Source organism: Oncorhynchus mykiss, chromosome 30, assembly GCF_057628025.1.
Source record: "Oncorhynchus mykiss isolate SJ-2025 chromosome 30, ASM5762802v1, whole genome shotgun sequence".
Taxonomy (NCBI): domain Eukaryota; kingdom Metazoa; phylum Chordata; class Actinopteri; order Salmoniformes; family Salmonidae; genus Oncorhynchus; species Oncorhynchus mykiss.
This window is the reverse complement of record NC_143051.1, coordinates 17,980,499-18,007,500: the sequence shown is the minus strand read 5'-3', so window position 1 is coordinate 18,007,500 and position 27,002 is coordinate 17,980,499. Positions and strand designations below refer to the sequence as shown.

Here is a 27,002-nt window from a genome sequence, read left to right as displayed (position 1 = left end):
AGTGTGTTTCTAGAGGGGTGGCTGCTGGAACTACACAGACAACAGTGTGTTTCTAGAGGGGTGGCTGCTGGAACTACACAGACAACAGTGTGTTTCTAGAGGGGTGGCTGCTGGAACTACACAGACAACAGTGTGTTTCTAGAGGGGTGGCTGCTGGAACTACACAGACAACAGTGTCTCTAGAGGGGTGGCTGCTGGAACTACACAGACAACAGTGTGTCTCTAGAGGGGTGGCTGCTGGAACTACACAGACAATAGTGTGTTTCTAGAGGGGTGGCTGCTGGAACTACACAGACAACAGTGTCTTTCTAGAGGGGCGGTTGCTGGAACTACACAGACAACAGTGTGTTTCTAGAGGGGTGGCTGCTGGAACTACACAGACAACAGTGTCTCTAGAGGGGTGGCTGCTGGAACTACACAGACAACAGTGTCTCTCTAGGGGGGTGGCTGCTGGAAGTACACAGACAAAAGTGTCTCTAGAGGGGTGGCTGCTGGAACTACACAGACAGCAGTGTGTCTCTAGAGGGGTGACTACTGGAAGTACATAGACAAAAGTGTCTCTAGAGGGGTTGCTGCTGGAACTACACAGACAGCAGTGTCTCTCTAGAGGGGCGGCTGCTGGAACTACACAGACAGCAGTGTGTCTCTAGAGGGGTGACTGCTGGAACTACACAGACAACAGTGTGTTTCTAGAGGGGTGGCTGCTGGAACCACACAGACAATAGTGTCTTTCTAGAGGGGCGGATGCTGGAACTACACAGACAGCAGTGTCTCTCTAGAGTGGTGGCTGCTGGAACTACACAGACAAAGGTGTTTCTAGAAGGGTGGCTGCTGGAACTACACAGACAACAGTGTCTCTCTAGAGTGGTGGCTGCTGTAACTACACAGACAACAGTGCATCTCTAGAGAGGTGGCTGCTGGAACTACACAGACAATAGTGTCTTTCTAGAGTGGTGGCTGCTGGAACTACACAGACAGCAGTGTCTCTCTAGAGTGGTGGCTGCTGGAACTACACAGACAAAGGTGTGTCTAGTGGGGTGGCTGCTGGAACTACACAGACAACAGTGTCTCTCTAGAGTGGTGGCTGCTGTAACTACACAGACAACAGTGCATCTCTAGAGAGGTGGCTGCTGGAACTACACAGACAGCAGTGTCTCTCTATTGGGGTGGCTGCTGGAACTACACAGACAGCAGTGTCTCTCTAGAGGGGTGGCTGCTGGAACTACACAGACAGCAGTGTGTCTCTAGAGGGGTGGCTGCTGGAACTACACAGACAACAGTGTCTCTCTAGGGGGGTGGCTGCTGGAAGTACACAGACAAAAGTGTCTCTAGAGGGGTGGCTGCTGGAACTATACAGACAGCAGTGTCTCTCTAGAGGGTTGGCTGCTGGAACTACACAGACAGCAGTGTGTCTCTAGAGGGGTGACTACTGGAAGTACATAGACAAAAGTGTCTCTAGAGGGGTTGCTGCTGGAACTACACAGACAGCAGTGTCTTTCTAGAGGGGCGGCTGCTGGAACTACACAGACAGCAGTGTGTCTCTAGAGGGGTGACTGCTGGAACTACACAGACAACAGTGTGTTTCTAGAGGGGTGGCTGCTGGAACTACACAGACAATAGTGTCTTTCTAGAGGGGCGGCTGCTGGAACTACACAGACAGCAGTGTCTCTCTAGAGGGGCGGCTGCTGGAACTACACAGACAGCAGTGTGTCTCTAGAGGGGTGACTGCTGGAACTACACAGACAACAGTGTGTTTCTAGAGGGGTGGCTGCTGGAACTACACAGACAATAGTGTCTTTCTAGAGGGGCGGCTGCTGGAACTACACAGACAGCAGTGTCTCTCTAGAGTGGTGGCTGCTGGAACTACACAGACAAAGGTGTTTCTAGAAGGGTGGCTGCTGGAACTACACAGACAACAGTGTCTCTCTAGAGTGGTGGCTGCTGTAACTACACAGACAACAGTGCATCTCTAGATAGGTGACTGCTGGAACTACACAGACAATAGTGTCTTTCTAGAGTGGTGGCTGCTGGAACTACACAGACAGCAGTGTCTCTCTAGAGTGGTGGCTGCTGGAACTACACAGACAAAGGTGTGTCTAGAAGGGTGGCTGCTGGAACTACACAGACAACAGTGTCTCCCTAGGGGGGTGGCTGCTGTAACTACACAGACAACAGTGCATCTCTAGAGAGGTGGCTGCTGGAACTACACAGACAGCAGTGTCTCTCTATTGGGGTGGCTGCTGGAACTACACAGACAGCAGTGTCTCTCTAGAGGGGTGGCTGCTGGAACTACACAGACAGCAGTGTGTCTCTAGAGGGGTGGCTGCTGGAACTACACAGACAGCAGTGTCTCTCTAGAGGGGTGGCTGCTGGAACTACACAGACAGCAGTGTGTCTCTAGAAGGGTGGCTGCTGGAACTACACAGACAACAGTGTGTCTCTAGAAGGATGGCTGCTGGAACTACACAGACAACAGTGTGTCTCTATAGGGGTGGCTGCTGGAACTACACACACAATAGTGTGTTTCTAGAGGGGTGGCTGATGGAACTACACAGACAACAGTGTCTTTCTAGAGGGGCGGTTGCTGGAACTACACAGACAACAGTGTGTCTCTAGAAGGATGGCTGCTGGAACTACACAGACAACAGTGTGTTTCTAGAGGGGTGGCTGCTGGAACTACACAGACAACAGTGTCTCTAGAGGGGTGGCTGCTGGAACTACACAGACAACAGTGTCTCTCTAGGGGGGTGGCTGCTGGAAGTACACAGTCAAAAGTGTCTCTAGAGGGGTGGCTGCTGGAACTATACAGACAGCAGTGTCTCTCTAGAGAGTTGGCTGCTGGAACTACACAGACAGCAGTGTGTCTCTAGAGGGGTGACTGCTGGAAGTACACAGACAAAAGTGTCTCTAGAGGGCTGGCTGCTGGAACTACACAGACAGCAGTGTCTCTCTAGAGGGGTGGCTGCTGGAACTACACAGACAGCAGTGTGTCTCTAGAGGGGTGACTGCTGGAACTACACAGACAACAGTGTGTTTCTAGAGGGGTGGCTGCTGGAACTACACAGACAATAGTGTCTTTCTAGAGGGGCGGCTGCTGGAACTACACAGACAACAGTGTGTTTCTAGAGGGGTGGCTGCTGGAACTACACAGACAACAAGTACTTTGTGACATCAAGTTGAGACAAGTAGGTAAATATTCTACACCAGAAAAACCTTAGTGTTATTAGCAGAGGTAGCTTGTATTCTCCGGACTTCAACGTCTGTTCACTTAGGTCTCGGCGTGTGTTCACAAAGCAAGGATCAGTCTTGCCTTTTAAATCATAATGAATAAGAGGGGGGTTCTGAACCTAGATCAGCACTCCTACTCTATGACCCTTTGTGATACAGACCCTGAACTCTAGCTTAAGACTCCTTTGACATCAATACAAGATTCACATTACATTTAATGATGTGCTAATTGCAAGTCAGGATTCAGCCTTTAAAGGTTGTTAGTTACAAATGAGCTCCTCAGTAAGTAAAGGTCACAATGATAAAGAAGAAGTAGTACAATGCAGTTATTCGTAGGCTGCGTCCCAAATGGCATCCTATTCCTTTTAGGCTTGACACTCCTGTGAAGGGACGCATTGTAAACGGATTTCTGCTCAGTCTGGACGGAATCAGGCTACCAAAAGTTCATACAGTGGGCTACATCATCAGCACTTTCTCCAGGGAGCGAGAAGCACCTTTTTAAATGTTGGTGGAAATATGTTCCTAGCTGTGAGGAATGTGTTTGCTGGCTTCATAAATGCTAGCCAGTTAGTTTATTAAAAAAACTATTTGTTGTTTGGCTAGAGTTATACTAACCTGTTGTCAATCTTTTTAGCTTTGCTAGCTAGCTTCCTGGCTAGTTACAGAGGAAGATCACACCGGATAAGACAGGATAAATACTCCAGATATAACAAACTGACCCCAGCATAAATACTGGAGGCTGAGACTGGAGGGGTCAGGAGACACTGTGGCCCCATCCAATGATACCCCCAGACAGGGCCAAACAGGTATGGTACCTGCTTTGGATTATTCCTCTACTACTGCAGAACACAACATGGTGTAGCTCAAAATAAACATGTTGACATTGTATATGAGAAAGTCTATTCCCCCTCAGATTTTTATACAGTATTTAGTATTTTTTGTAATTTAGACTTTTTGCAAATGTATAAAAAATAAATACAGAAAAAACGTATTTACGTAAGTGTTCAGACCCTTTGCTATGAGACTCGAAATTGATCTCAGATGCATCCTGTTTCCATTGATCATCCTTGAGATGCTTCTACAACTTGATTGGAGTCCACCTGTGGTAAATGTAATTGATTGGACATGATTTGAAAGGCACACACCTGTCTATATAAGGTCCCACAGTTGACAGAGCATGTCAGAGCAAATACCAAGCCATGACATCAAAGGAATTGTCCGTATAGCTCTGAGACAGGATTGTGCCGAGGGACAGATCTGGGGAAGGGTAGCAAACTGATCAATTGGAGGAGAAGGGCCTTGGTCCGGGAGGTGACCAAGAACCAGATGATCATTCTGACAGAGCTCCAGAGTTCCTCTGCGGATATGGGAGAACCTTCCAGAAGGACAACCATCTCTGCAGCACTCCGCCAATCAGGCCTTTATGGTAGAGTGGCCAGATGGAAGCCACTCCTCAGTAAAGGGCACATGACAGCCCGCTTGGAGTTTGCCAAAAGGCACCTAAAGACTCTCAGACCATGAGAAACAAGATTCTCTGGTTTGATGAAACCAAGATTGAACTCTTTGTGTCACGTTTGGAGGAAACCTGGCACCATCCCTACGGTGAAGCATCGTGGTGGCAGCATCATGTTGTGTGGATGTTTTTCAGCAGCACAGATTGGGAGACTAGTCAGGATCGAGGAAAAGATGAATGGAGCAAAGTACAGAGAGATCCTTGATGAAAACCTGGGGTGAAGGTTCACCTTCTAATAGGACAACGACCCTAAGCACACAGACAAGACGACGCAGGAGTGGTTTCGGGACAAGTCTCTGAATGACCTGGAGTGGCCCAGCCAGTGCCCGGACTTGAACCTGTTCAAAAATCTCTGGAGAGTGTTGAAAATAGCTGTGCAGCGCTGCTCCCCATCCAGCCTGACAGAGCTTGAGAGGATCTGCAGAGAAGAATGGAAGAAACTCCTCAAATACTGGTGTGCCAAATTTGTAGCGTCATACCCAAGAAGACTCGTGGCTATAATCACTGCCAAAGGTGCTTCAACAAAGTACTGAGTTAAGGGTCTGAATACTTATGTAAATGTGATATTTGAGTATTTAAAAAATATACAAAATTCTAGAAACCTTTTTTTGCTTTGTCATTATGGAGTATTGTGTGTAGATTGATGAGGGGGAAAAACGATTTAATCCATTTTAGAATAAGGCTGTAACGTTACAAAATGTGGAAAAGTGACGGTGTCTGAATTCTTTCTGAATGCACAGTATTTCCTTGTGCCTAACCATGTCCTTTACATACAGTCTGCTTGAGGGAGACAGAACAACACACTGCTGCACTGCACTATGTCGTCACTCTTTGTCTTGTTTCCTTGACAATGCTTCCCCCCTCCAGTCAGAGTCACGCGTTGACACTGAAGAGGCTGCGCTGGAGGCCGAGGGTGGGCCAGGCGGGCCAGGGGGGGCGGGGAAGAGAGCGAAGGCAGGGTCACAGCAGCAGACAGTTCCTGGGTGCAGCTGGCCAGCGCCGGGGCAGACCACTGTCAAAATCTTCAACATCAACAGACTGGCTGTGTAGCTAGCGTTGGCTTTGGGACATTGACACCATTAGATAGTAGCATCCTGACACTGCTGACTGAGACTACAGGGCTGTCTTTTTGACCCTACAGTCATCATCTTCTGTACTCTTAAGGTCTTGGACAAGGGATATTAGGCTCACCGTTTCAGCATACTTTTATGTTGAAATGTATTCATTTGTTAGGGCTCAGTCAAATCATATTTGAAAGTCCTCTGTTTCTTTCATTACCATATGTTCTTTCTTTCTGATGTATTGCTGTCTCTTTATGTCCTTAGAAAATATGACACAGTACTGATACTTTTAATGTAAAAAAAAGTAACTTATCTGAATGAAGCTCCTTTTGTAACCATAGATTGATTCCCGTGTGTTAGAACCAGTTGACCCCAATGACAATGCAACTGCATGACTTTGGTATCTTTCATCACACTGTAGCAAAATGTAATAGCATACTCTTGATATTGATATACCATACAATTTACTTGAAATATACTACTAATACTCAGTAGATACCCTGTAACTTCTCTTATGCTTGATACAGCAGTGTACTAGGGTAGAATAGGGTGAAAGGGATCTGTTCAATCTGTATTGCTGAAGCGTTACAAGAAATGTAAAGGTAATTTCCTATTGAGCCGACATCTGCAGCATATAACGTGAACTCAGTCTCTGCTAATGCGGGACATTGCCTCTAAATTTCAATCGCGCTATAGCGCTGAATTTCCACAATATGGATTGAATAGAGCCCTAATTTGTATGGGCTGCTGTACGTTCTAGTCTCGGCACTGTCTTCACTAGCACACGTTAGCCTATGCGCTAGCCATTTTGCTTTCACATCTGGGATTTCCACACCTGAAAAAACACATCTAGGCCTACCACATGCCTGATGTCACTTTATTCTTACCCAATCTTCCGTTTATACAGCTTGACCTTTACCGAGACAGTTCAGACTAAACATCTTTCCAGAGCACAGTAGCACCCCCTTCCCCTCCACACCAGTCATATACAGTAACTGCCTAACCAGTATCCAAACAGTATACTGTATCTTCCACACTATCAGTAGTGGTAATAGGCTACTGGGCTAGGCTAGCTGGGCTCACAATCTCTTTCTTACAGTAGCTTTGCAATATGTATGAAGTATCGTTTGAATCAGTGCATCCCATTGAGACTTCCTGATCAGATTCCTATCGCCATCGAACAGAAAACAGATTATTACATAATACAAAATTGGCTTTTGAGATCTGAGGTCGGAGCGAGCAGCTTGAAGTCTACAGAGGTCCATAGGTACAGTACAGTAGCCCATGAGGTTGCCTTGCTGTAGCCTCTGCCATACCTCCCATAGGCGACTGTTCTGGGCCTCTGAGCCCTCTGTCTAGAACCGACAAGGTAAATATTTGAGAGCATTATGGAAAGGCCTCTCTTCCTCTGACACGAGGACTCGACACACATTCCTTACTTCCTGTTTGCTGCTGGGCCTTGACAGTTGTATTATTTATCATCCTCTACATCCTGGGCTTTTCATTACTAATGTATTAGCCTTTCTGGCTCTCTGTGTAATATGTGCTGATTGTAGACAGCTGAGCTCATATGCTGCAACCTGGCACGATTTCATTTTACCCCCACATCAAGGCTAGTTATCAAATCAAGCTTTATTTATACAGCACATTTCAGACATGGAATGCAACACAATGTGCTTTACAGGAAAAAATGAATAAAAACAATGACAATTCTAACTACACAACAAACATAAGAGGATAAAAAACAAAATAATAACAATAAAAACTGAACAGCTAAAAAGCACACTAGGGAAAATCAAAGCTAAAAAGGTGTTTTAAGATGTGTTTAAAAAATGTCCACAGTTTCGGCACCCCTCAGGTTCTTTGGCAGGCTATTCCAAAGGCTGGGGTCATAGTAACTAAAGGCTGCCTCTCCATGCCTCTTGGTCCTAGGCTTTGGGATTGTTAAAAGGTCAGTGCCAGAGGACCTGAGGGACCTACTGGGTACATAACTTAAAAAGCATATCTGACATGTATTGGGGTGCACAATCGTGGATTGATTTAAAAACCAATAGAACAATCTGAAAATTCTACAACTCACAGGCAGCCAGGTCAGAAACCGTAAAACCGGTGTAATGTGTGCTCTCTGCCTGGTCTTGGTCAGTACCTGCGCTGCAGCATTCTGTATCTTTTTCAGTTGACCAATGGCTTTCTTGGGTAGACCAGACAGGAGAACATTACAGTAGTCAAGACTGCTTGTAATAAAAGCATGGATGAGTCTCTCTGTATCAGCCTGAGAGAGAAACGGCAGCACATTGGCAATGTTCCTCATGGTAAAAGCTATTTTGGTCACATTCCTAATGTGTGATTTGAAATTGAGTTCAGAATCTAAAATAACACCGTGTTTTTTTACATGGTGTTTATATTTATTGCCCGTGAATTAAAATGTTAAAATAGTTTATCTAGACTCACAATTTAAAGCAAGAATGACTGGTCTGACATCAAACTCCAGAAATGTAAATATACCTTTTTTGAGAAAGGACATTGGCAAGATTAGCACCTGTGACCTTCTGGTTCCTATCCCAGTGCCTAGTCCACTACGTCAGCAAAGGGGAGGGCACCAAACTAGTTTTTTTTCACATGTATAAAGCTGTTCAGTAAATTAGTAATTCAGAATGTCAGAAGATTAGAAATATCAGTTAAGTATGTTGGGTAAGGTTGGGCAAAAAAAGCTGCATCAGGATTCGAACTGGCAACCTTGGCCTTTTCTCAATTAGATTTGCTCAGCTCCTGTGTCCTCTCCCCTCCCAAATGTAGCTGGTTGTGCAATATATTTTATAGATAAAAGGATTAGTAGCATATCATTTTTAAACGTTTGCATGCTTTTCTCCTTCGAGAAAACAATAGCTGATTCAATGGGGATGTGGCAGATTTCAAAACTCTTCCACGAAGGACTCCGGTAGGATACACTTGTGCTTCCTCGCCAAAAGGAGGCTTTCGAGGAGGACCGTCTTCCATTTACCTATTAATAAATTGACACACTGTGTCATAACCCGTGTTTAACACCCTCCAACTGGCTCCCTGCAAGCATTTTATTCATTTGACTCTCACCTGTAAACTCCTTCCACTAATCTGCCACTAAGCTCTGCCCACTGAGCATTCATCCAACCAATCAATTCGTCCCGGACTACCTCCGGAAGTGTTCAGGAAGATCTGTAAATAATTGCACTCCATTCTTTGTGGTCATGCATTAATTTGGTCTCCTCCTAGAAGGGTTCTGCGGTGAAGAAACAAAGTAGCTCATGAATTCTTAAAGGTTCAATGCAGACTTTTATCTCAATATGAAATAATTTCTGGTTAACAATTACAACCTTACAATTAAAATGGTTAAAAAAATAAACAAAAATAGCTTCTTAGCAAAGAGCAATTTCTCAGGTAAGAATTTAGCTTGGACTGTGAGTGGTCTGAATGGGGATGGAATAACTGAAAACTAGCTGTTATTGGCAGAGAGGTTTGGATCTTTTTCTTTTTGGTCTATTATCACATTTACTGCCTCAACTCCATCCCACCAAAACAGGCTGAAATTTCAGGCGGTCTTTTCAAACAGCTCTTATACTAAAAGGACATTATCATAATTTTCACAGTATTATTCCAACTTCAACCTTATACCTCATTCTGATTTTTCAGGGGGTGCTGCAGCATCCTCAGCACCCCTACTTCGTGCGGCTATGCATAAAAACACAGGATAATCACGTTTTGAGTGCACTGGGCCTTTAAACAACCTTGCCTTGTGGATAAAACAGTTGTTTTAATTGCCGTTAAAATGAAGATAACTAAGCTCTAAATCCCAAATAACAAAAACATACACTGTGCATTACTTCACTTCCATGTTCTTGAAAAGCTAAATGTAAAGAGCAGTAGCCTAAGTTTAGACAACAGTACATCAATAGGTCTTTGAATATGGGCACAATGACACAATCTCTGAAGTTCTTTAACTCATTTTTAATAGATCAAAACAAACATTTGATGGATTTATTTTCAGTCTCACTTTATTTAACGATGATGTGAAAAGTAACGGCTGTCCATAACATTCAGACTATTAAAGGAGAAGGCTGTTCAAAACCCCCGATAACAACCGATGGTTCCAAAAGGTTCTTGTGTTCCAGTGTGATACTTATTTTATACAAGTTTTCATATCTATCTCAACTGTACAGAACATAGTTACAGATACTGTAAATAAAAAAGTTTCCATTGAGTTCCAAGTATCATCGTGGGTGTTGTGAACGTCAAGATTTTTTATGAACGTAAAGATTTGTATATATAGTTCTCTATCTTTCTGGAATAAGAAAACAAGTTATTGCCCCTCTTATACATATATTTAGCATTTAAAATAAGGTTAATATTTTTTATTGAACTTAAATTCTACAATGTTTGTATGGTATACCACATATGAAATTGACAAAAACAGTTACAGAATGAATCATTTTATATATATTTATCATATTCTTATATTTTGGGACATATAGATTTTCCAGAAACCCTAATGACAATATATACAAATATATGAATATATATATACAGTACCAGTCAAAAGTTGGGACACACCTACTCATTCAAAGGGTTTTTCTTTATTTTTACTATTTTCTACATTGTAGTATAATAGTGAAAACATTCAAACTATGAAATAACACGTGGAATCATGAGGTAACCAAAAAAGATTTAAACAAATCAAAATATATTTTATATTTGAGATTTTTCAAAGTAGCCACCCTTTGCCTTGATGACAGCTTTGCACACTCTTGACATTCTCTCAACCAGCTTCATGAGGTAGTTAACTGGAATGCATTTACATTAACAGGTGTGCCTTGAAAAGGAAGGTCGTGGTATGCAGAAGATAGCCCTATTTTGTAAAAGACCAAGAGAACAGCTTAAATAAGCAACGAGAAATGACAGTCCATCATTACTTTATGACATGATTACTTTATGACAATTTGGAAAATTTCAAGAACTTTGAAAGTGCATTCGCAAAAACCATCAAGTGCTGTGATGAAACTGGCTCTCATGAAGACCGCCACAGAAAGGAAGACCCAGAGTTACGTCTGCTGCAGAGGATAAGTTCATTAGAGTTACCAGCCTCAGAAATTTCAGCCCAAATAAATGCTTCACAGAGTTCAAGTAACAGACACACCTCAACATCAACTGTTCACTGTGTGAATCAGGCCCCGAATTGCTGCAAGGAAACCACTACTAAAGGACACTTTGGCTTAAGCCAAGAAACACGATGAATGGACATTAGACCTGTGGAAATCTGTACTTTGGTCTGATGAATCCAAATTTTACAGTGCCTTTGTGAGACACAGAGTATGTGTGTCTGCATGTGTGGGTTTCTCTGTGAACCATGTTTTTATTTTACCTTTATTTAACTAGACAAGTCAGTTGAGAACAAATTCTTATTTTCAAAGACGGCCTAGGAACAGTGGGTTAACTGCCTGTTCAGGGGCAGAACAACAGATTTGTACCTTGTCAGCTCTGGGGTTTGAACTTGCAACCTTCCGGTTACTAGTCCAATGCTCTAACCACTAGGCTACCCTGCCGCCCCCCATGTAGGAGGAGGTGTGATGGTGCTTTGCTGATGACACTGTCAGTGATTTATTTAGAATTCAAGGCACACTTAACCAGCATGGCTGCCACAGCATTCTGCAGCGATACGCCATCCAATCTGGTTTGCGTTGTTGGACTATCATTTGTTTTTCAACAGGACAATGACCCAATACATCTCCAGGCTGTGTAAGGGCTATTTGACCAAGAAGGAGAGTGATGGAGTGCTGCATCAGATGACCTGGCCTACACAATCACCCAACCTCAACCCAATTGAGGTGGCCAACAAGTGCTCAGCATATGTCGGAACTCCTTCAAGACTGTTGGAAAAGCATTCCAGGTGAAGCTGGTTGAGAGAATGCCAAGAGTGTGCAAAGCTGTCATCAGGGCAAAGGGTGGCTACATTGAAGAATCTAAGATCTAAAATATATTTTCATTTGTTTAACACTTTTTTGGTTACTACATGATTCCATATGTGTTATTTCATAGTTTTGATGTCTCCACTATTATTTTACCATGTAGAGAATAGTAAAAATAAAGAAAACCCCTTTCATGAGTATGTGTGTCTAAACTTTTGATTGGTACTGTATATGTGCTTTCACCTTAAACTGAAAGAAACAGAAGAACTGAGGAATACAGAACATTAGCATAAATAAGCAGTGTATTACGAGTTATTATGAGCCCTTTAATTACCAACATTGCATTTGAATAACTTTGTAGATGTTGAGAATTTTAAAAATTAATAATAGAAAATTAGGGCACATTGCAAAGCAAAGTAACAATACCTGATAACCAGCATTTGGCATTTTGTAATAACAAAAAAAAGGGACACAGGTGCCGGGAAAGGAATTTTAAAAAATATGTTATTGACCGTTCTATAGGTTCGTTCTGATATAGCTAGCCAAAGCTATTAAGTGTTGTACATTTGTATGGCACTCAGCATCTTGCAGCAAGTGTAATGCTGCATGTAATTTACATTATATTGTATAGAGGGGGATTTCTCACAGAATTGTGGCTTTGACATTGACTGATTGATGATGTACTCTTGAAGAATGTGATCAGTCTGCGGAACAACAGGTTTGCAGAATTAAAAGCAAAGTAGAAAAGAAATACAACATTTTAAAAAAAACTGACTTGGAGTGAGAAGAAACAACAGAGTGAATTTGTCATGACAGTTGCAAAAACAGAGGTTACTCTTATGTGAATATACATTTTATTTCATGCCATCTTGAGAAAGCCAAATACCAAATATTCCATACGTACATCGACACCATCAGGGTATCAGCAAACTTTACAGAATCACATATAATGTAATATATAAAATGTGTTTTTTTTCTGAATGAACAACCAGACCCAGTGTCTCACTTATGGAGGAGAAAGAAACCTTTTGGCTTCATGGAAGGTCTGTGCTGCTGTGTTGCTGCTCTGGATAGGGTTTCCTTAACCCCAATTGGCTCCAGACTAGGGGGAGGAGCTCAGACAGGAGTTACATATACATGTGTCCAATAACAGACCTGCTCCTCCCCTACCCATCGCTCGTCCTCCAATCGGTTTCTTCTTTGCGGTGGCTGACAGACTTCATCAGTGTTCAGATGCCAGGTCCAGCTCACAGAGCAGCCCACTCTCTGGAGTGGAATTGTCCCCAAGTTATCTATCTATCCCACACTGTACTGTATGTCCCAGGTGTTGGAGCGTTGAATGAGAGAAATCATGACAGCTTGTACAATTTACAGATGGGTTCCAGATGCTTGTTTAGTTTAGTTTGCCCAGCCCACACCACCAGCACTACCTACTGGAACTGCTGTATACTGTGGCTCCTGCAGGCTACAGGATACAACTACAGGCACAGTGCTCAACAAACGTCTTTTAACCAAGACACCAATGGTGAAATATACGCTGAAACAAATCTATTTAGACTTCTAATGATGATACGTAGCTTATTCATGGATTTTGTCCACTTTTTTTTTTTTTTTTTTTTTTGTGACAACAGTTGTACAAATAAAATAACGTTAGCTAGCTATGTCTACGGCCCTTTTTACAACAATAAATTACCTTTGGGCCGACTACACAGAAAAACATTTTAAAAGCAACCATGAGTTATGTTCCACTGTTGCTAAGTGGCAGGTGATTTGTCACAACATCACTGTATAGTAGACCTGCCACGATATACAGATGCTTCTCTCCCAGTCTGTGGTGCCATTGTTTCGTTGACTGACAGTGCTGGGGTCTCCTGGATAGGGTTCACATACGGCTCGCATGCATCTTCCACTTGCCATTTTGGTCATTGAAATTCAGATTTACTGATTGAAATAACTTAAAACTTAATTTCACTGTTTCGAAACTACCAATGGAACCTAACTGACAAACACACTTCCTTGTCACTCTTCACTATCTGCATATATTTCTTGTCAACAGAACTTCCTCCCGAGTTTTTAATCTCAGTTTTGCACCACTTTTGATGCTGCCTGACCATGCACCTATTTCATTGACTTATGAAACATATGGTCATTACAAAGCCTCTCCTTCAGCCTCACAACAGTGAGGTAACAGAGCTCTGGGTGCTGCGTTGGGTGGTCCCCACTCCCTACATAGAGTGACATGACAGTTTCTGGACCATTTACACTGGTGGGGCGAAGACCAACCCGTTGTAATGGAAGCTTGCTGGTCTTCAGACTGATCTTTGGCAAAGCCTTGTCAGGACACCTAACACCACTAGGATACGGTGAGTACTTTACCTAAAGGTGTGTATCTTTCTGTGTTTGTGTAGGTGACTATTTGTTTGTGTTTATGTCAACACACGTACGTACTGTACATAGAGTCACATTACTATTAGTTCCTGGAAATCTATTCTGTTTGGTTCTGTTGCCCTCTAAGCCCAGAATGGCATTAACCTGTACTATAGCATGTCATGCTTGTTTGGAGACAAATTAAACTATGGTAGTTGAAACACATTAAAGACCTATGAAACGGGATAGTATAATCTTTAAGAAAAACGAATGGTGCAAATTTAGCAAAGTGGAAAATAAGCTGTGTGAAAGTTAAAAGAATTGGCTGCTGGTGCCTTACTTCTTGCCAATGGCCAATCCATTTAACATAATTAACATACTACAATGATGCAGTAATATTACACAAACCAATTTGTCTTACATTTTGCTTTGTAGGATGCCAGTTTTTAAGTTTTTATATGAGTTTTTCAGGACCTATGCTGATACAGACCTGCCCCCCATCCCCCTATATGTTAATTCACAGCATACTCAATCAAAGCTTACGGTAAGTCAAAGTCAGTATGATATTTACATGTTTGTTCACAACGGTGAATTTTGATGAATCCTACATCAGTCCGATCTGGAACTCCTTTGTTCCTATAGTAACACCTAACACCTTCTAGGCATTGAAGTAGCGAAATACTCAAGTTTTGACAAGTTCACACATAGTCAAGTGTATGGCAAAAGGAAAAAAACAACAACATAAAACCTTCCGAAGCAGATACGCTACTGGTCAGGTCAGGTCAGGTCTGGTCCTCTGCTGCTGGGGGGGGGGGGGGGGGGGGGGTTGTAGCTGCGGTTCGTGTCATCGTTTGTAAGGTCCTCTGTGCCCTTTCCCCGACCCATGGTTCTAGTGAGGGGGTCTAGAGACCGAGGCATGAAGAGTGGATAAAACTTCCCCCTCCCTGGTCCAACACACATATTATTCCACTATCGCTGATGACCTCCGTCACAGTCTGCTTGTTGTTGTTTTTTACACGGATGTCTTTCTTGGTAGCGCCAGGGGAAACTGATGCTCACAGGCCTGAGACCATGACCCGGTAGGACGGTGGCATGTGTCTGTGCCGCGGGCTGGAGCTGGGGCTGGGGTTGGGGCTGGTACAGCTGGCGTCCACCCCCCCTATGGAGGGTAGGTAGGCATGGTGCAGGATGGGCAGCTGCAACGACAGCCTGCGCTGTATGCTGTGGACGGAGAGAGAAAGAGAGAGAGACGTGGTGATGAGTGACATAGCATGTTAAGCATAATTAAACATCATTATATTCACCTAAATAAAGGTTTACATTGAAGGATTATTTTTCCAGAGTGTGCTGTCAAAGTGTGAAATGTAAATGTATTTCTAAATCTCTGTGGTGCTACATTGCATACATACTGTACATACAGCACAGTACAAGTAAAATAACTATTTCAATCCAGACAGCTTCTGTATGTGCTGTTTTACTCTCAATAATTAAAATGGGCTTTTTGTACACTTTTTTAAAGCTCTAACTCCAACAATGATGCAGTAACCAATATCAATGTAGTACTAAAAATAACATGGTAGAACAAAAACACACAAGATATAAAAATAAGAAGAACAAGATAAAGTAAGTAAGCATACAATATACAGACACCGTTCCAGTACCGTATTTACAAAGTGCAGGCATACTGGATCGATAGAGTTAGATATGTATAGGGGTAAGGTCACTAGGTATCAGGATATATGGTGAAAAGAGTTGCAGCATCATATATGATGATTGCATGTGATTGTGTGTGTGTGTAGTCAGTATAAATATACAGTATGTGCAATGAGGGCCCATGCCAAACCTTTTCAACCTCCTGAGGGGAAAGAGGGGCTGTTGCGCCTTCTTCACGACTGTACACGTGTGTGTGGACCATTTTAAGTTCTTAGTGATTTGGAATCTGAGGAACTGGAAGCTCTCGACCCAATCCACTGCACTCAACGCAATTTAGTACCGTAGTATGGGTATTCCAACACGGCCAGTGACTTCTCACTTCTCACTGGCATTACCACTCACAGTCAAAGAGACTTCCTGGTCCCTTCACACCCCTCTCCACCACCACCCCCCACAGTAACACATCAGGAGTGGGGGTCTTCTTCTCACCCCAATCCCCCCTCAAGCATCACTGGCCACAGGAGAGAACTGGGACGAAAGTAACACTTTTAGTTTTTTTCCTAATTACTCAGAGATCGATAGAGCTAGAGACACCAAATGTTATGACACACAACTTATACAGGTCCTCTACCATTAGCAACTGTAGTTTCATTTCTAGGGTAAATTAGTTGAAATGAAATAGACCGAGAACAGAACTAGTGTAATGTTACTTTTGTACCTGCAGGCGGGGCGGGAGTAACACAGCCTTGGGATGGAAGTAACAGCTGGTGAGAAGTGCACAATATCTGTCTTATGTTTTGTCTCTTCTGGTTTGTAATGCTCATTACGTTCAACCAATGTACTATCAGACATCATTTCATGTTTGTGTCAATTTGAATAATAATTTTGCCTTACAATATTAATCCGAATAAAATCTCACTTTAATAGGAATGTAGTAGGAGATCATTTTCACTATTTACGTTGAGTAAATTCATGCTTAGACCTATTCGTACCCTACTCATGCTTAGCTCCAGCTGTCCTTGTCATGTGCCTTACTTGTGTTTGATAGAATAAACCCCTTCATTCTCTTCACAAATGGAAATCTCATCATGCTTATCACATTTCCATGTCTTGACATAAGGTAATTGACCACCAGAATCAGAAAGATATATATTTTTAACCACTGAACTGTTGATAAAATCTTATGTGAGAAGCTGATCCATCAGGTCAATTAAGGCATAATTCTAATGATGTCATGTATAATTTTCTAACTTTCAGTCACTTGTTGAAATTTTGCGAACATTATAAAAGCAATATGAACTAGAGGAGACAATGGGCTGTGCTTTAAGTTTTATTTTATTCCAAGTCATCAGTTTACATTGTGTTACTTTCACCCCACCCATCTCTCCTGTAACTTTTCCCAGGCTAACACCCAAGACTAGCTAGCATGATACATAAAACCTACAGTGTAATCAGAAAGTATTCAGACCCCTTGACTTTTTCCACATTTTGTTATGTTTTAGCCTTATTCTAAAATGGTTATTTAATGAAAAAGCAAAAACTGTTTTTTGTTGAAATTTTTGAAAATGTATTAAAAATAAAAAAAACTATTCAGACCCTGTACTCAGTACTGTGTTGACACACCTTTGACAGCAATTACAGCCTCAAGTCTTCTTGGGGATGACACTACAAGCTTGGCACACCTGTATTTGGGGACTTTCTCCCATTCTTCTCTGCAGAGCCTCTCAAGCTCTGTCAGGTTTAGCTCTGGCTGGGCCACTCAAAAGACATTCAGAGACTTGTCCCAAAGCCACTCCTGCGTTATCTTGGCTGTGTGCTTAGGGTCGCTGTCCTGTTGGAAGGTGAACCTTCGCCCCAGTCTGAGATCCTGAGCGCTCTGGAGCAGGTTTTCATCAACGATCTCTCTGTACTTTGCTCCATTCATCTTTTCCTCGATCCTGACTAGTCTCTTAGTCTGTGACGCTGAATAAAATCCCCACAGCATGATGCTGCCACCACCATGCTTCACCGCAGGCATGGTGCCATGTTTCCTCCAGACGTGACGCTTGGCAATCAGGCCAACGAGTTCAATCTTGGATTCATCAGACCAGAGAATCTTGTTTCTCATGGTCTGAGAGTCTTTAGGTGCCTTTTGGCAATCTCCAAGCGGGGTGTCATGTGGCTTCCATCTGGCCACTCTACCATAAATGTCTGATTGGTGGGGTGTTGCAGAGATGGTTGTCCTTCTGGAAGGTTCTCCCATCTCCACAGAGGAGCTCTGTCAGAGTGACCATCGGGTTCTTGGTCACCTCCCTGACCAAGGCCCCTCTCCCCTGATTGCTCAGTTTGGCCAGGCAGCCAACTCAGGAAGAGTCTTGGTGTTTCCAAATGTCTTCCATTTAATAATGATGGAGGCCACTGTGCTCTTGGGGACCTTCAATGCTACATCATTTTTTTTGGTACCTTTCCAGAGATCTGTGCCTCGACACAATCCTGTCTCGGAGCTCTACGGATAATTCCTTTGACAGGTGTGTACCTTTCCAAACAGACTAAACAGACCAGGCCAGGGTTTGGGGTTTGAGAAGTTAATGAGAGAAGTGAAAAATTATTCCCCTAAAGCTTTTTCTTAATCTAAAGGCACAACCTAGATTCGAGCCAATGTCCAATTTTGTGACACATTTTCATTTTAGTCAAAAACAACTTTATATTAAAGGAGTGCCTTTGATTTGACGGCCTGCACAGATGCAGTTCATTGCGAGATGACCGTTAGACCAGATGACATGACATCGCTTACAAGTGTGATCGGGGATTTCTATTGGAGAAGCAGTTTTAGCTTAGCTTTAGTTTAATCTTCATGCTGTACTGTCTTTGACAAAACACAACTCTACAACCAAAAAACATTACCGGGTCTGTTTTTTTGTTCTTATAGTACATTGCTCAAAACCCTTTTTTGTTTATAACTTGGCGAAACGTGGTCAGACTGGTCTGTTTTTATGGAACGTGCTGACTTCACTACGTCATTCTAGCTTTTGTGTTATCTGTGAAAATGGGCAGTTAATTTCATCCCATTTTACTTTCGTCCCTGCTCTCCATCTCCTCTCCTTTCATCTCCCCTCGCCTCCTCCCCTTTCCCCTCCCCTCCTCCCCTCTCCTTTCCTCTCCTCTACTCCCCTCCTCCCCTCGCCTCCTCTCCTCCCCTTTCTTCTCTTCTCCTCTCCTCCCCTTCCATTTCCTCCCCTTTCCTCTAACCTCTTCTCTTCTCCTCTCCTCTCCACTGACCCATAAACACCAGCTCTTCAGGCTTTGGGGATCGATCATCTGAAAAAAATAACATTTCATGCTTCCGCTTGGTGTGAAAGCTCACATCTCACCTCCCTGCTAAAGCCATCGCTTTTCAAGCCAATTCTGTAAACAAATGCCAGTTATGTAAAGATATACAGTTGAAGTCGGAAGTTTACATACACCTTAGCCAAATACATTTAAACTCAGTTTTTCACAATTCCTGACATTTAATCTTAGTAAAAATTCCCTGTCTTAGGTCAGTTAGGATGACCACTTTATTTTAAGAATGTGAAATGTCAGAATAATAGTAGAGAGAATGATTTATTTCAGATTTGATTTAATTCATCACATTCCCAGTGGGTCAGAAGTTTACATACACTCAATTAGTATTTGGTAGCATTGCCTTTAAATTGTTTAATTGGGGTCAAAAACTTTGGGTAGCCTTCCACAAGCTTCCCACAATAAGTTGGGTGAATTTTGGCCCATTCCTCCTGACAGAGCTGGTATAACCGAGTCAGGTTTTTAGGCCTCCTTGCCCGCACACGCTTTTTCAGTTTTGCCCACACATGTTCTATAGGATTGAGGTCAGGGCTTTGTGATGGCCACTCCAATACCTTGACTTTGTTGTCCTTAAGCCATTTTGCCACAATTCTGGAAGTATGCTTGCGGTCATTGTCCATTTGGAAGACTCATTTGCGACCAAGCTTTAACTTCCCGACTGGTGTCTTGAGATGTTGCTTCAATATATCCACATAATTTTCCTCCTCCTGATGCCATCTATTTTGTGAAGTGTACCAGTCCCTCCTGCAGCAAGCACCCCCACAACATGATGCTGCCACCCCCGTGCTTCACGGTTGGGATGATGTTCTTCGGCTTGCAAGCATCCCCCTTTTTCCTCCAAACATAACGATGGTCATTATAGCCAAACAGTTCTATTTTTGTTTCATCAGACCAGAGGACATTTCTCCAAAAAGTACAATCTTTGTCCCCATGTGTAGTTCAAACCGTAGTCTAGGTTTTTTTTATGGCTGTTTTGGAGCAGTGGCTTCTTCCTTGCTGAGCGGCCTTTCAGCTTATGTCGATGTAGGACTCGTTTTACTGTGGATATCGATACTTTTGTACCTGTTTCCTCCAGCATCTTCACAAGGTCCTTTGCTGTTGTTCTGGGATTGATTTGCACTTTTCGCACCAAAGTACGTTCATCTCTAGGAGACAGAACGCGTCTCCTTCCTGAGCGGTGTGGCGGCTGCATGGTCCCATGGTGTTTATACTTGCTTTATACAGATTGTTTGTACAGATGAACGTGGTACCTTCAGGCATTTGGAAATTGCTCCCAAGGATGAACCAGACTTGTGGAGGTCTACAATTATTTTTCTTTTAGGTCTTGGCTGATTTATTTAGATTTTCCCATGATGTCAAGGAAAGCGGCACTGAATTTGAAGGTAGGCCTTTAAATACATCCACAGGTACACCTCCAATTGACTCAAATGATGTCAATTAGCCTATCAGAAGCTTCTAAAGCCATGACATCATTTTCTGGAATGTTCTAAGCTGTTTAAAGGCACTGTCAATTTAGCGTATGTAAACTTCTGACCCACTGGATTTGTTATACAGTGAATCATAAGTGAAATAATCTGTCTGTAAGCAATTGTTGGAAAATTACTTGTGTCATGCACAAAGTAGATGTCCTAACCGACTTGCCAAAACTATAGTTTGTTAACAAGAAATTTGTGGATTGGTTGAAAAACTAGTTTTAATGACACCAACCTACGTGTATGTAAACTCCAGACTTCAGTGTGTTGAAGTGCAGTAGCCTTCCAGATGACAAGTCCAAATTGAACAACTCAAGCTTCCTAGTAAAGGCCGGTCCACGAATGCTTTCCCTCTTCCTTGTAACTGCAGATTTAACCCGTTTAAGTGACAGAAATTGCCAGCCAAAAAAGCTGTGTGTGTAGCTTGCAGTTGAAGCTTCTGTCTGGGGCGGGAAGGGAAGATTCATAATGCCTTCTGAGATTGAATTCCTCGCAAACAGCGACATTTTCATTGCAAAATATGGTAAGATGAACATCTATCTCTCTGTAGATTCTTTCCTGAAACTTCAATTTTGATACTTTTTGATAGCAACATTTTCTCTTGGTATCAAGCTAATTATTCTGAACGAATGTTGACATTACAAAAGTAGTGTAGTCTCCAGTTGACTGCGTAGACCTGTTTTTCCCCACCAATCAACGTACAGAGAAATAGACAATAATAATAATTGAATAGAGACATGGGGATTTTATGAGCGTAATCAGATCGAAATGATTATATTATTGTCACTGAGTTTATTATGTACTAATCACATGTGTTAAAAATGTTGTTTAATTTGTAGTGTAGGCCAATTGATTGTGCTAATATTATATACTAATTATGTTCTGGCCTATTAGCTCAATTTTTTGGGGGGCCCGAGGCCAAACCTAGTTTACGTACACTGACTAAAATCCTCCAATTTGAGTGCTATTGTACGGCCAGGTCAGACAAATGATACTATAGGTCCACAAACTCATATTATATTGTCGGACCGCTATAGAGTTCACCAGCTTGTAACCCTAAAACCGTTCAGCCAAGCTATGGGGAAAATGAATGGGGAAAGAATAGGGTTTTGGGATAAATTCTGAAAATAAGGTCTGAGGTTAACACAAGTTTAGGAGATTTTTTATAACATCAGTCAGGTGTGATCTTGATGATCTTTAGAAATTATGAAGCCTTTGTGTTTTATGTGCTTTTTTAAATTACAGTGGGGCAAAAAAGTATTTAGTCAGCCACCAATTGTGCAAGTTCTCCCACTTAAAAATATGAGAGAGGCCTGTAATTTTCATCATAGGTACACTTCTACTATGACAGACAAAATGAGAAACAAAAATCCAGAAAACCACATTGTAGGATTTTTAATGAATTTACTTGCTAATTATGGTGGAAAATAAGTATTTGGTCACCTACAAACAAGCAAGATTTCTGGCTCTCACAGACCTGTAACTTCTTCTTTAAGAGGCTCCTCTGTCCTCCACTCGTTACCTGTATTAATGGCACTTGTTTGAACTTGTTATCAGTATAAAAGACACCTGTCCACAACCTCAAACAGTCACACTCCAAACTCCACTATGGCCAAGACCAAAGAGCTGTCAAAGGACACCAGAAACAAAATTGTAGACCTGCACCAGGCTGGGAAGACTGAATCTGCAATAGGTAAGCAGCTTGGTTTGAAGAAATCAACTGTGGGAGCAATTATTAGGAAATGGAAGATATACAAGACCACTGATAATCTCCCTCGATCTGGGGCTCCACGCAAGATCTCACCCCGTGGGGTCAAAATGATCGCAAGAACGGTGAGCAAAAATCTCAGAACCACACGGGGGGACCTAGTGAATGACCTGCAGAGAGCTGGGACCAAAGTAACAAAGCCTACCATCAGTAACACACTACGCCGCCAGGGACTCAAATCCTGCAGTGCCAGACGTGTCCCCCTGCTTAAGCCAGTACATGTCCAGGCCCGTCTGAAGTTTGCTAGAGAGCATTTGGATGATCCAGAAGAAGAATGGGAGAATGTCATATGGTCAGATGAAACCAAAATATAACTTTTTGGTAAAAACTCAACTCGTCGTGTTTGGAGGACAAAGAATGCTGAGTTGCATCCAAAGGACACCATACCTACTGTGAAGCATGGGGGTGGAAACATCATGCTTTGGGGCTGTTTTTCTGCAAAGGGACCAGGACAACTGATCCGTGTAAAGGAAAGAATGAATGGGGCCATGTATCGTGAGATTTTGACTGAAAACCTCCTTCCATCAGCAAGGGCATTGAAGATGAAACGTGGCTGGGTCTTTCAGCATGACAATGATCCCAAACACACCGCCCGGGCAACGAAGGAGTGGCTACGTAAGAAGCATTTCAAGGTCCTGGAGTGGCCTAGCCAGTCTCCAGATCTCAACCCCATAGAAAATCTTTGGAGGGAGTTGAAAGTCCGTGTTGCCCAGCAAAAGCCCCAAAACATCACTGCTCTAGAGGAGATCTGCAAGGAGGAATGGGCCAAAATACCAGCAACAGTGTGTGAAAACCTTGTGAAGACTTACAGAAAACATTTGACCCCTGTCATTGCCAACAAAGGGTATATAAGAAAGTATTGAGATAAACTTTTGTTATTGACCAAATGCTTATTTTCCACCATAATTTGCAAATAAATTCATTAAAAATCCTACAATGTGATTTTCTGGATTTTGTCAGTCATAGTTGAAGTGTACCTATGATGAAAATTACAGGCCTGTCACGTTCTGACCTTTTATTTCCTTGGTTTTGTATTTATTTAGTATGGTCAGGGCGTGAGTTGGGTGGGCAGTCTATGTTTGATTTTCTATGATTTGGGATTTCTATGTTTCGGCCTAGTATGGTTCTCAATCAGAGGCAGGTGTCATTAGTTGTCTCTGATTGAGAATCATACTTAGGTAGCCTGGGTTGCACTGTTTGTTTGTGGGTGATTGCTTGTTTCAGCTCAGTTTGCATTTAGCTTCACGGTTGTTACTTCGTTTATTGTTTTTGCATAGGGTTTCAGTGTTCAGTGTTTTCTGTATTAAAATTAATGATGAACACATACCACGCCGCATTTTGGTCCTCCGATCCATCTCGCCTCTCCTCTTCAGATGAAGAGGAGGACGACCGTGACAGAATCACCCACCAACCAAGGACCAAGCGGCGTGGTACAGACAGCGACGACAGCAGCAGCAGCAGCAGCAACAACAGCGGCCGGTATCACAAGACTCCTGGACATGGGAGGAGATACTGAATGGAGAGGGACCCTGGGCACAGGCTGGGGAATATCGCCGCCCCAAAGCAGAGCTGGAGGTAGCGAAAGCTGAGCGGCGGCGATATGAGGAGGCAGCACGGCAGTGTGACAGGTACGAGGGGCAGCCCCAAAATCTTTTGGGGGGGAGGCACACGAGGGGTGGAGCTAAGCCAGGTAGCAGACCTGAGCTCACTCCTCGTGCTTATTATAAGCAGCGCGTTACTGGTCAGGCACCGTGTTATGCGGTTAAGCGCATGGTGTTGCCAGTACGTGTCCATAGCCCGGTGCGCTATAGGACAGCCCCCCGAGAGTGTCATGCGAGTGCGGGCATCGAGCCAGCGGGTCTGGTCGCCGGTACGCAGTTTTGGTCCAGGGTATCCTGCACCGGCTCTGCGTGCTGTGTCTCCGGGGCGCTGGGAGGGTGCAGTGCGTCCTCTGCCTGCGCTCCGCTCGTGCCGGGCGAATGTGGGAATGGAGCCTAAGGGAGAGGTGCGTGTAGTAAGCACTAGATCTCCCGTGCTTACCCACAGCCCGGTTCAACCTGTGCCTGCACTCTGGAGGGTCCGGGCTAGAGTGGTTGTCCAGCCTGGGGAAGTGGTGCCAAGGTTGCGCTCCAGTGCTCCCCTACAGCCCGGTCCTTCAGGTGCCTCCTCCTAACACCAAGCCTCCTGAAGGTCTCCCCAGCCTGATGGTTCCTGTGGCAGCCCCACGCACCAGGCTGTCTTTCTGTCTCCTCCCTGCAGGTGGTCCCGCCTGTCCGGCGCTGCTGCCGGAGTCTCCCGCCTGTCCGGCGCTGCTGCCGGAGTCTCCCGCCTGTCCGGCGCTGCTGCCGGAGTCAGAAGCGCCAGAGCCCCTCAGCCCAGAGGCGCCAGAGCCCCTCAGCCCAGAGGCGCCAGAGCCCCTCAGCCCAGAGGCGCCAGAGCCCCTCTGTCCCGAGCTGCCAGAGCCCCTCTGTCCCGAGCTGCCAGAGCCCCTCTGTCCCGAGCTGCCGCTCCTCTGTCCCGAGCTGCCGCTCCTCTGTCCCGAGCTGCCGCTCCTCTGTCCCGAGCTGCCGCTCCTCTGTCCCGAGCTGCCGCTCCTCTGTCCCGAGCTGCCGCTCCTTTGTCCCGAGCTGCCCCTCTGTCCATTGAGAGGAGTTGCCATGGTTAGGAAGCCACGGAGGCGGACAATGAGGCGGACTAAGACAATGGCGAAGTGGGGTCCACGTCCCGCGCCAGAGCCGCCACCGCGGACAGACGCCCACCCAGACCCTCCCCTATAGGTTAAGGTTTTGCGGCCGGAGTCCGCACCTTTGGGGGGGGGGGGGGGTACTGTCACGTTCTGACCTTTTATTTCCTTGGTTTTGTATTTATTTAGTATGCTCAGGGCGTGAGTTGGGTGGGCAGTCTGTTTGATTTTCTATGATTTGGGATTTCTATGTTTCGGCCTAGTATGGTTCTCAATCAGAGGCAGGTGTCATTAGTTGTGTTTGTGGGTGATTGCTTGTTTCAGCGCAGTTTGCATTTAGCTTCACGGTTGTTACTTCGTTTATTGTTTTTGCATAGGGTTTCAGTGTTCAGTGTTTTCTGTATTAAAATTAATGATGAACACATACCACGCCGCATTTTGGTCCTCCGATCCATCTCGCCTCTCCTCTTCAGATGAAGGGGAGGACGACCGTGACAAGGCCTCTCATCTTTTTAAGTGGGAGAACTTGCACAATTGGTGGCTGACTAAATACTTTTTTGCCCCACTGTACATACATGCTTAAAAATTCACAAACAGTGTTGTTAGATGATGAAGATTATCTCATAGAACAAAATATATAAGATCTCCTAAGCCTGTGTTTCCAACAGACCTTATTTTTGGTGTGTATCCCCAACCCCCACCCCCACCCCCCCAAAAAAATAAATTACATTCATTTCCCATAGGCTTTGTCCAGTGAACCATGGCGGAGTTAGTGCCGACAAAAATATCACATTACTATTTATCTTTATTCCAGTTATAATGTAACCTAATGCAGCGTACAGAATAATACAAATTGCAGAGACCATGTTGCGCTCTCTCTCCCTCGCTCTTCCCTCCACCCTCGCTCTTCCCTCCACCCTCGCTCTTCCCTCCACCCTCGCTCTTCCCTCCACCCTCTCTCTCTCTCGCTCTTCCCTCCACCCACTCTCTCTCTCTCCCTCGCTCTTCCCTCCACCCTCTCTCTCTCTTTCTCCCTCGCTCTTCCCTCCACCCTCTCTCTCGCTCTATCTCTCCGTCCATGTGATCAAACATTAATGTGGAGTGGGAATAGCTCAGTGTCTCCTGTCTATTTTCAGGCCCTGCTGCCAGTGCTGCTTCCAATCGTAGCCGTAAATCATTGGTTACATACATAAGCTCTCGCTCTTCTCTCTCTCTTCTCTCCAGTTGAAATAAACAATAATCAAAAGACAAAACATCATCAACAAAAAACTATTACAAACTAACACTAAACACTCACAAAAGTTTCTAAATGATAAAGACATTTCAAGCGTTATATTATCAGCTATGTACAATGTTTTATCAATGTGCAAATTGTTGTAGTACGAATAGTAGGGGAAGATAAATAAACAAAGACATATTGGTGGTATTTACAATGCTGTTTGTGCTCCGCTGGTTGCCTTTTTCTCATGGCAACGGGCCAAATCTTGCTGCTGTGATGGCACACTACGCTATTTCGCCCAACAGATATGGGAGTTAGTCAGTGTTTGATTTGTTTTCAATTTATTTGTGGGTCTGTTTGATTTGTGTGAAATATGTATCTCTAATGTGGTCATACGTTTAGCAGGAGGATAGGAAGTGCATCTCAGTTCCACTTCAATCTGTGGGCAGTGTGCACATAGCTTGTCTACCTACGGCGGCCTCTCTCAATAGCAAGGCTATGCTCACTGAGTCTGTATATAGTCAAGGATTTTTTTAAACTTTAGGTCAGTCACAGTGGTCCGGTATTCTGACACGGTGTACTCTCTGTTTAGGGCCAGATAGCATTCCAATTTGCTCCGTTTTTTTGGTTGATTCTTTCCAATCTGTCAAATAGTTATAATTTATCTTTCTCATAATTTGGCTGGGTCTAATTGTGTTGCTGTCCTGGGGCTTTGTGGGATCTGTTTGTGTTTATGAATAGAGTCCCAGATCAAGCTAACTGAGGGGACTCTTCTCTAGTT

The 27,002-nt window shown here is 43.8% G+C and overlaps 1 protein-coding gene across 1 annotated transcript in view; it reads right to left on the bottom strand.

The window, feature by feature from the left end:
* Window positions 1-12,578: 12,578 nt before the first annotated feature.
* The window catches only part of LOC110489398 (gamma-aminobutyric acid type B receptor subunit 2), a 378,500-nt gene continuing 364,076 nt past the window's right edge, over window positions 12,579-27,002 (bottom strand). The window contains exon 19 of the mRNA XM_090227680.1: window positions 12,579-15,326. Coding sequence (XP_090083806.1) covers window positions 15,161-15,326 — 166 coding nt within the window. The 3' untranslated portion in view covers window positions 12,579-15,160. The remainder of the gene's footprint in view (window positions 15,327-27,002) is intronic.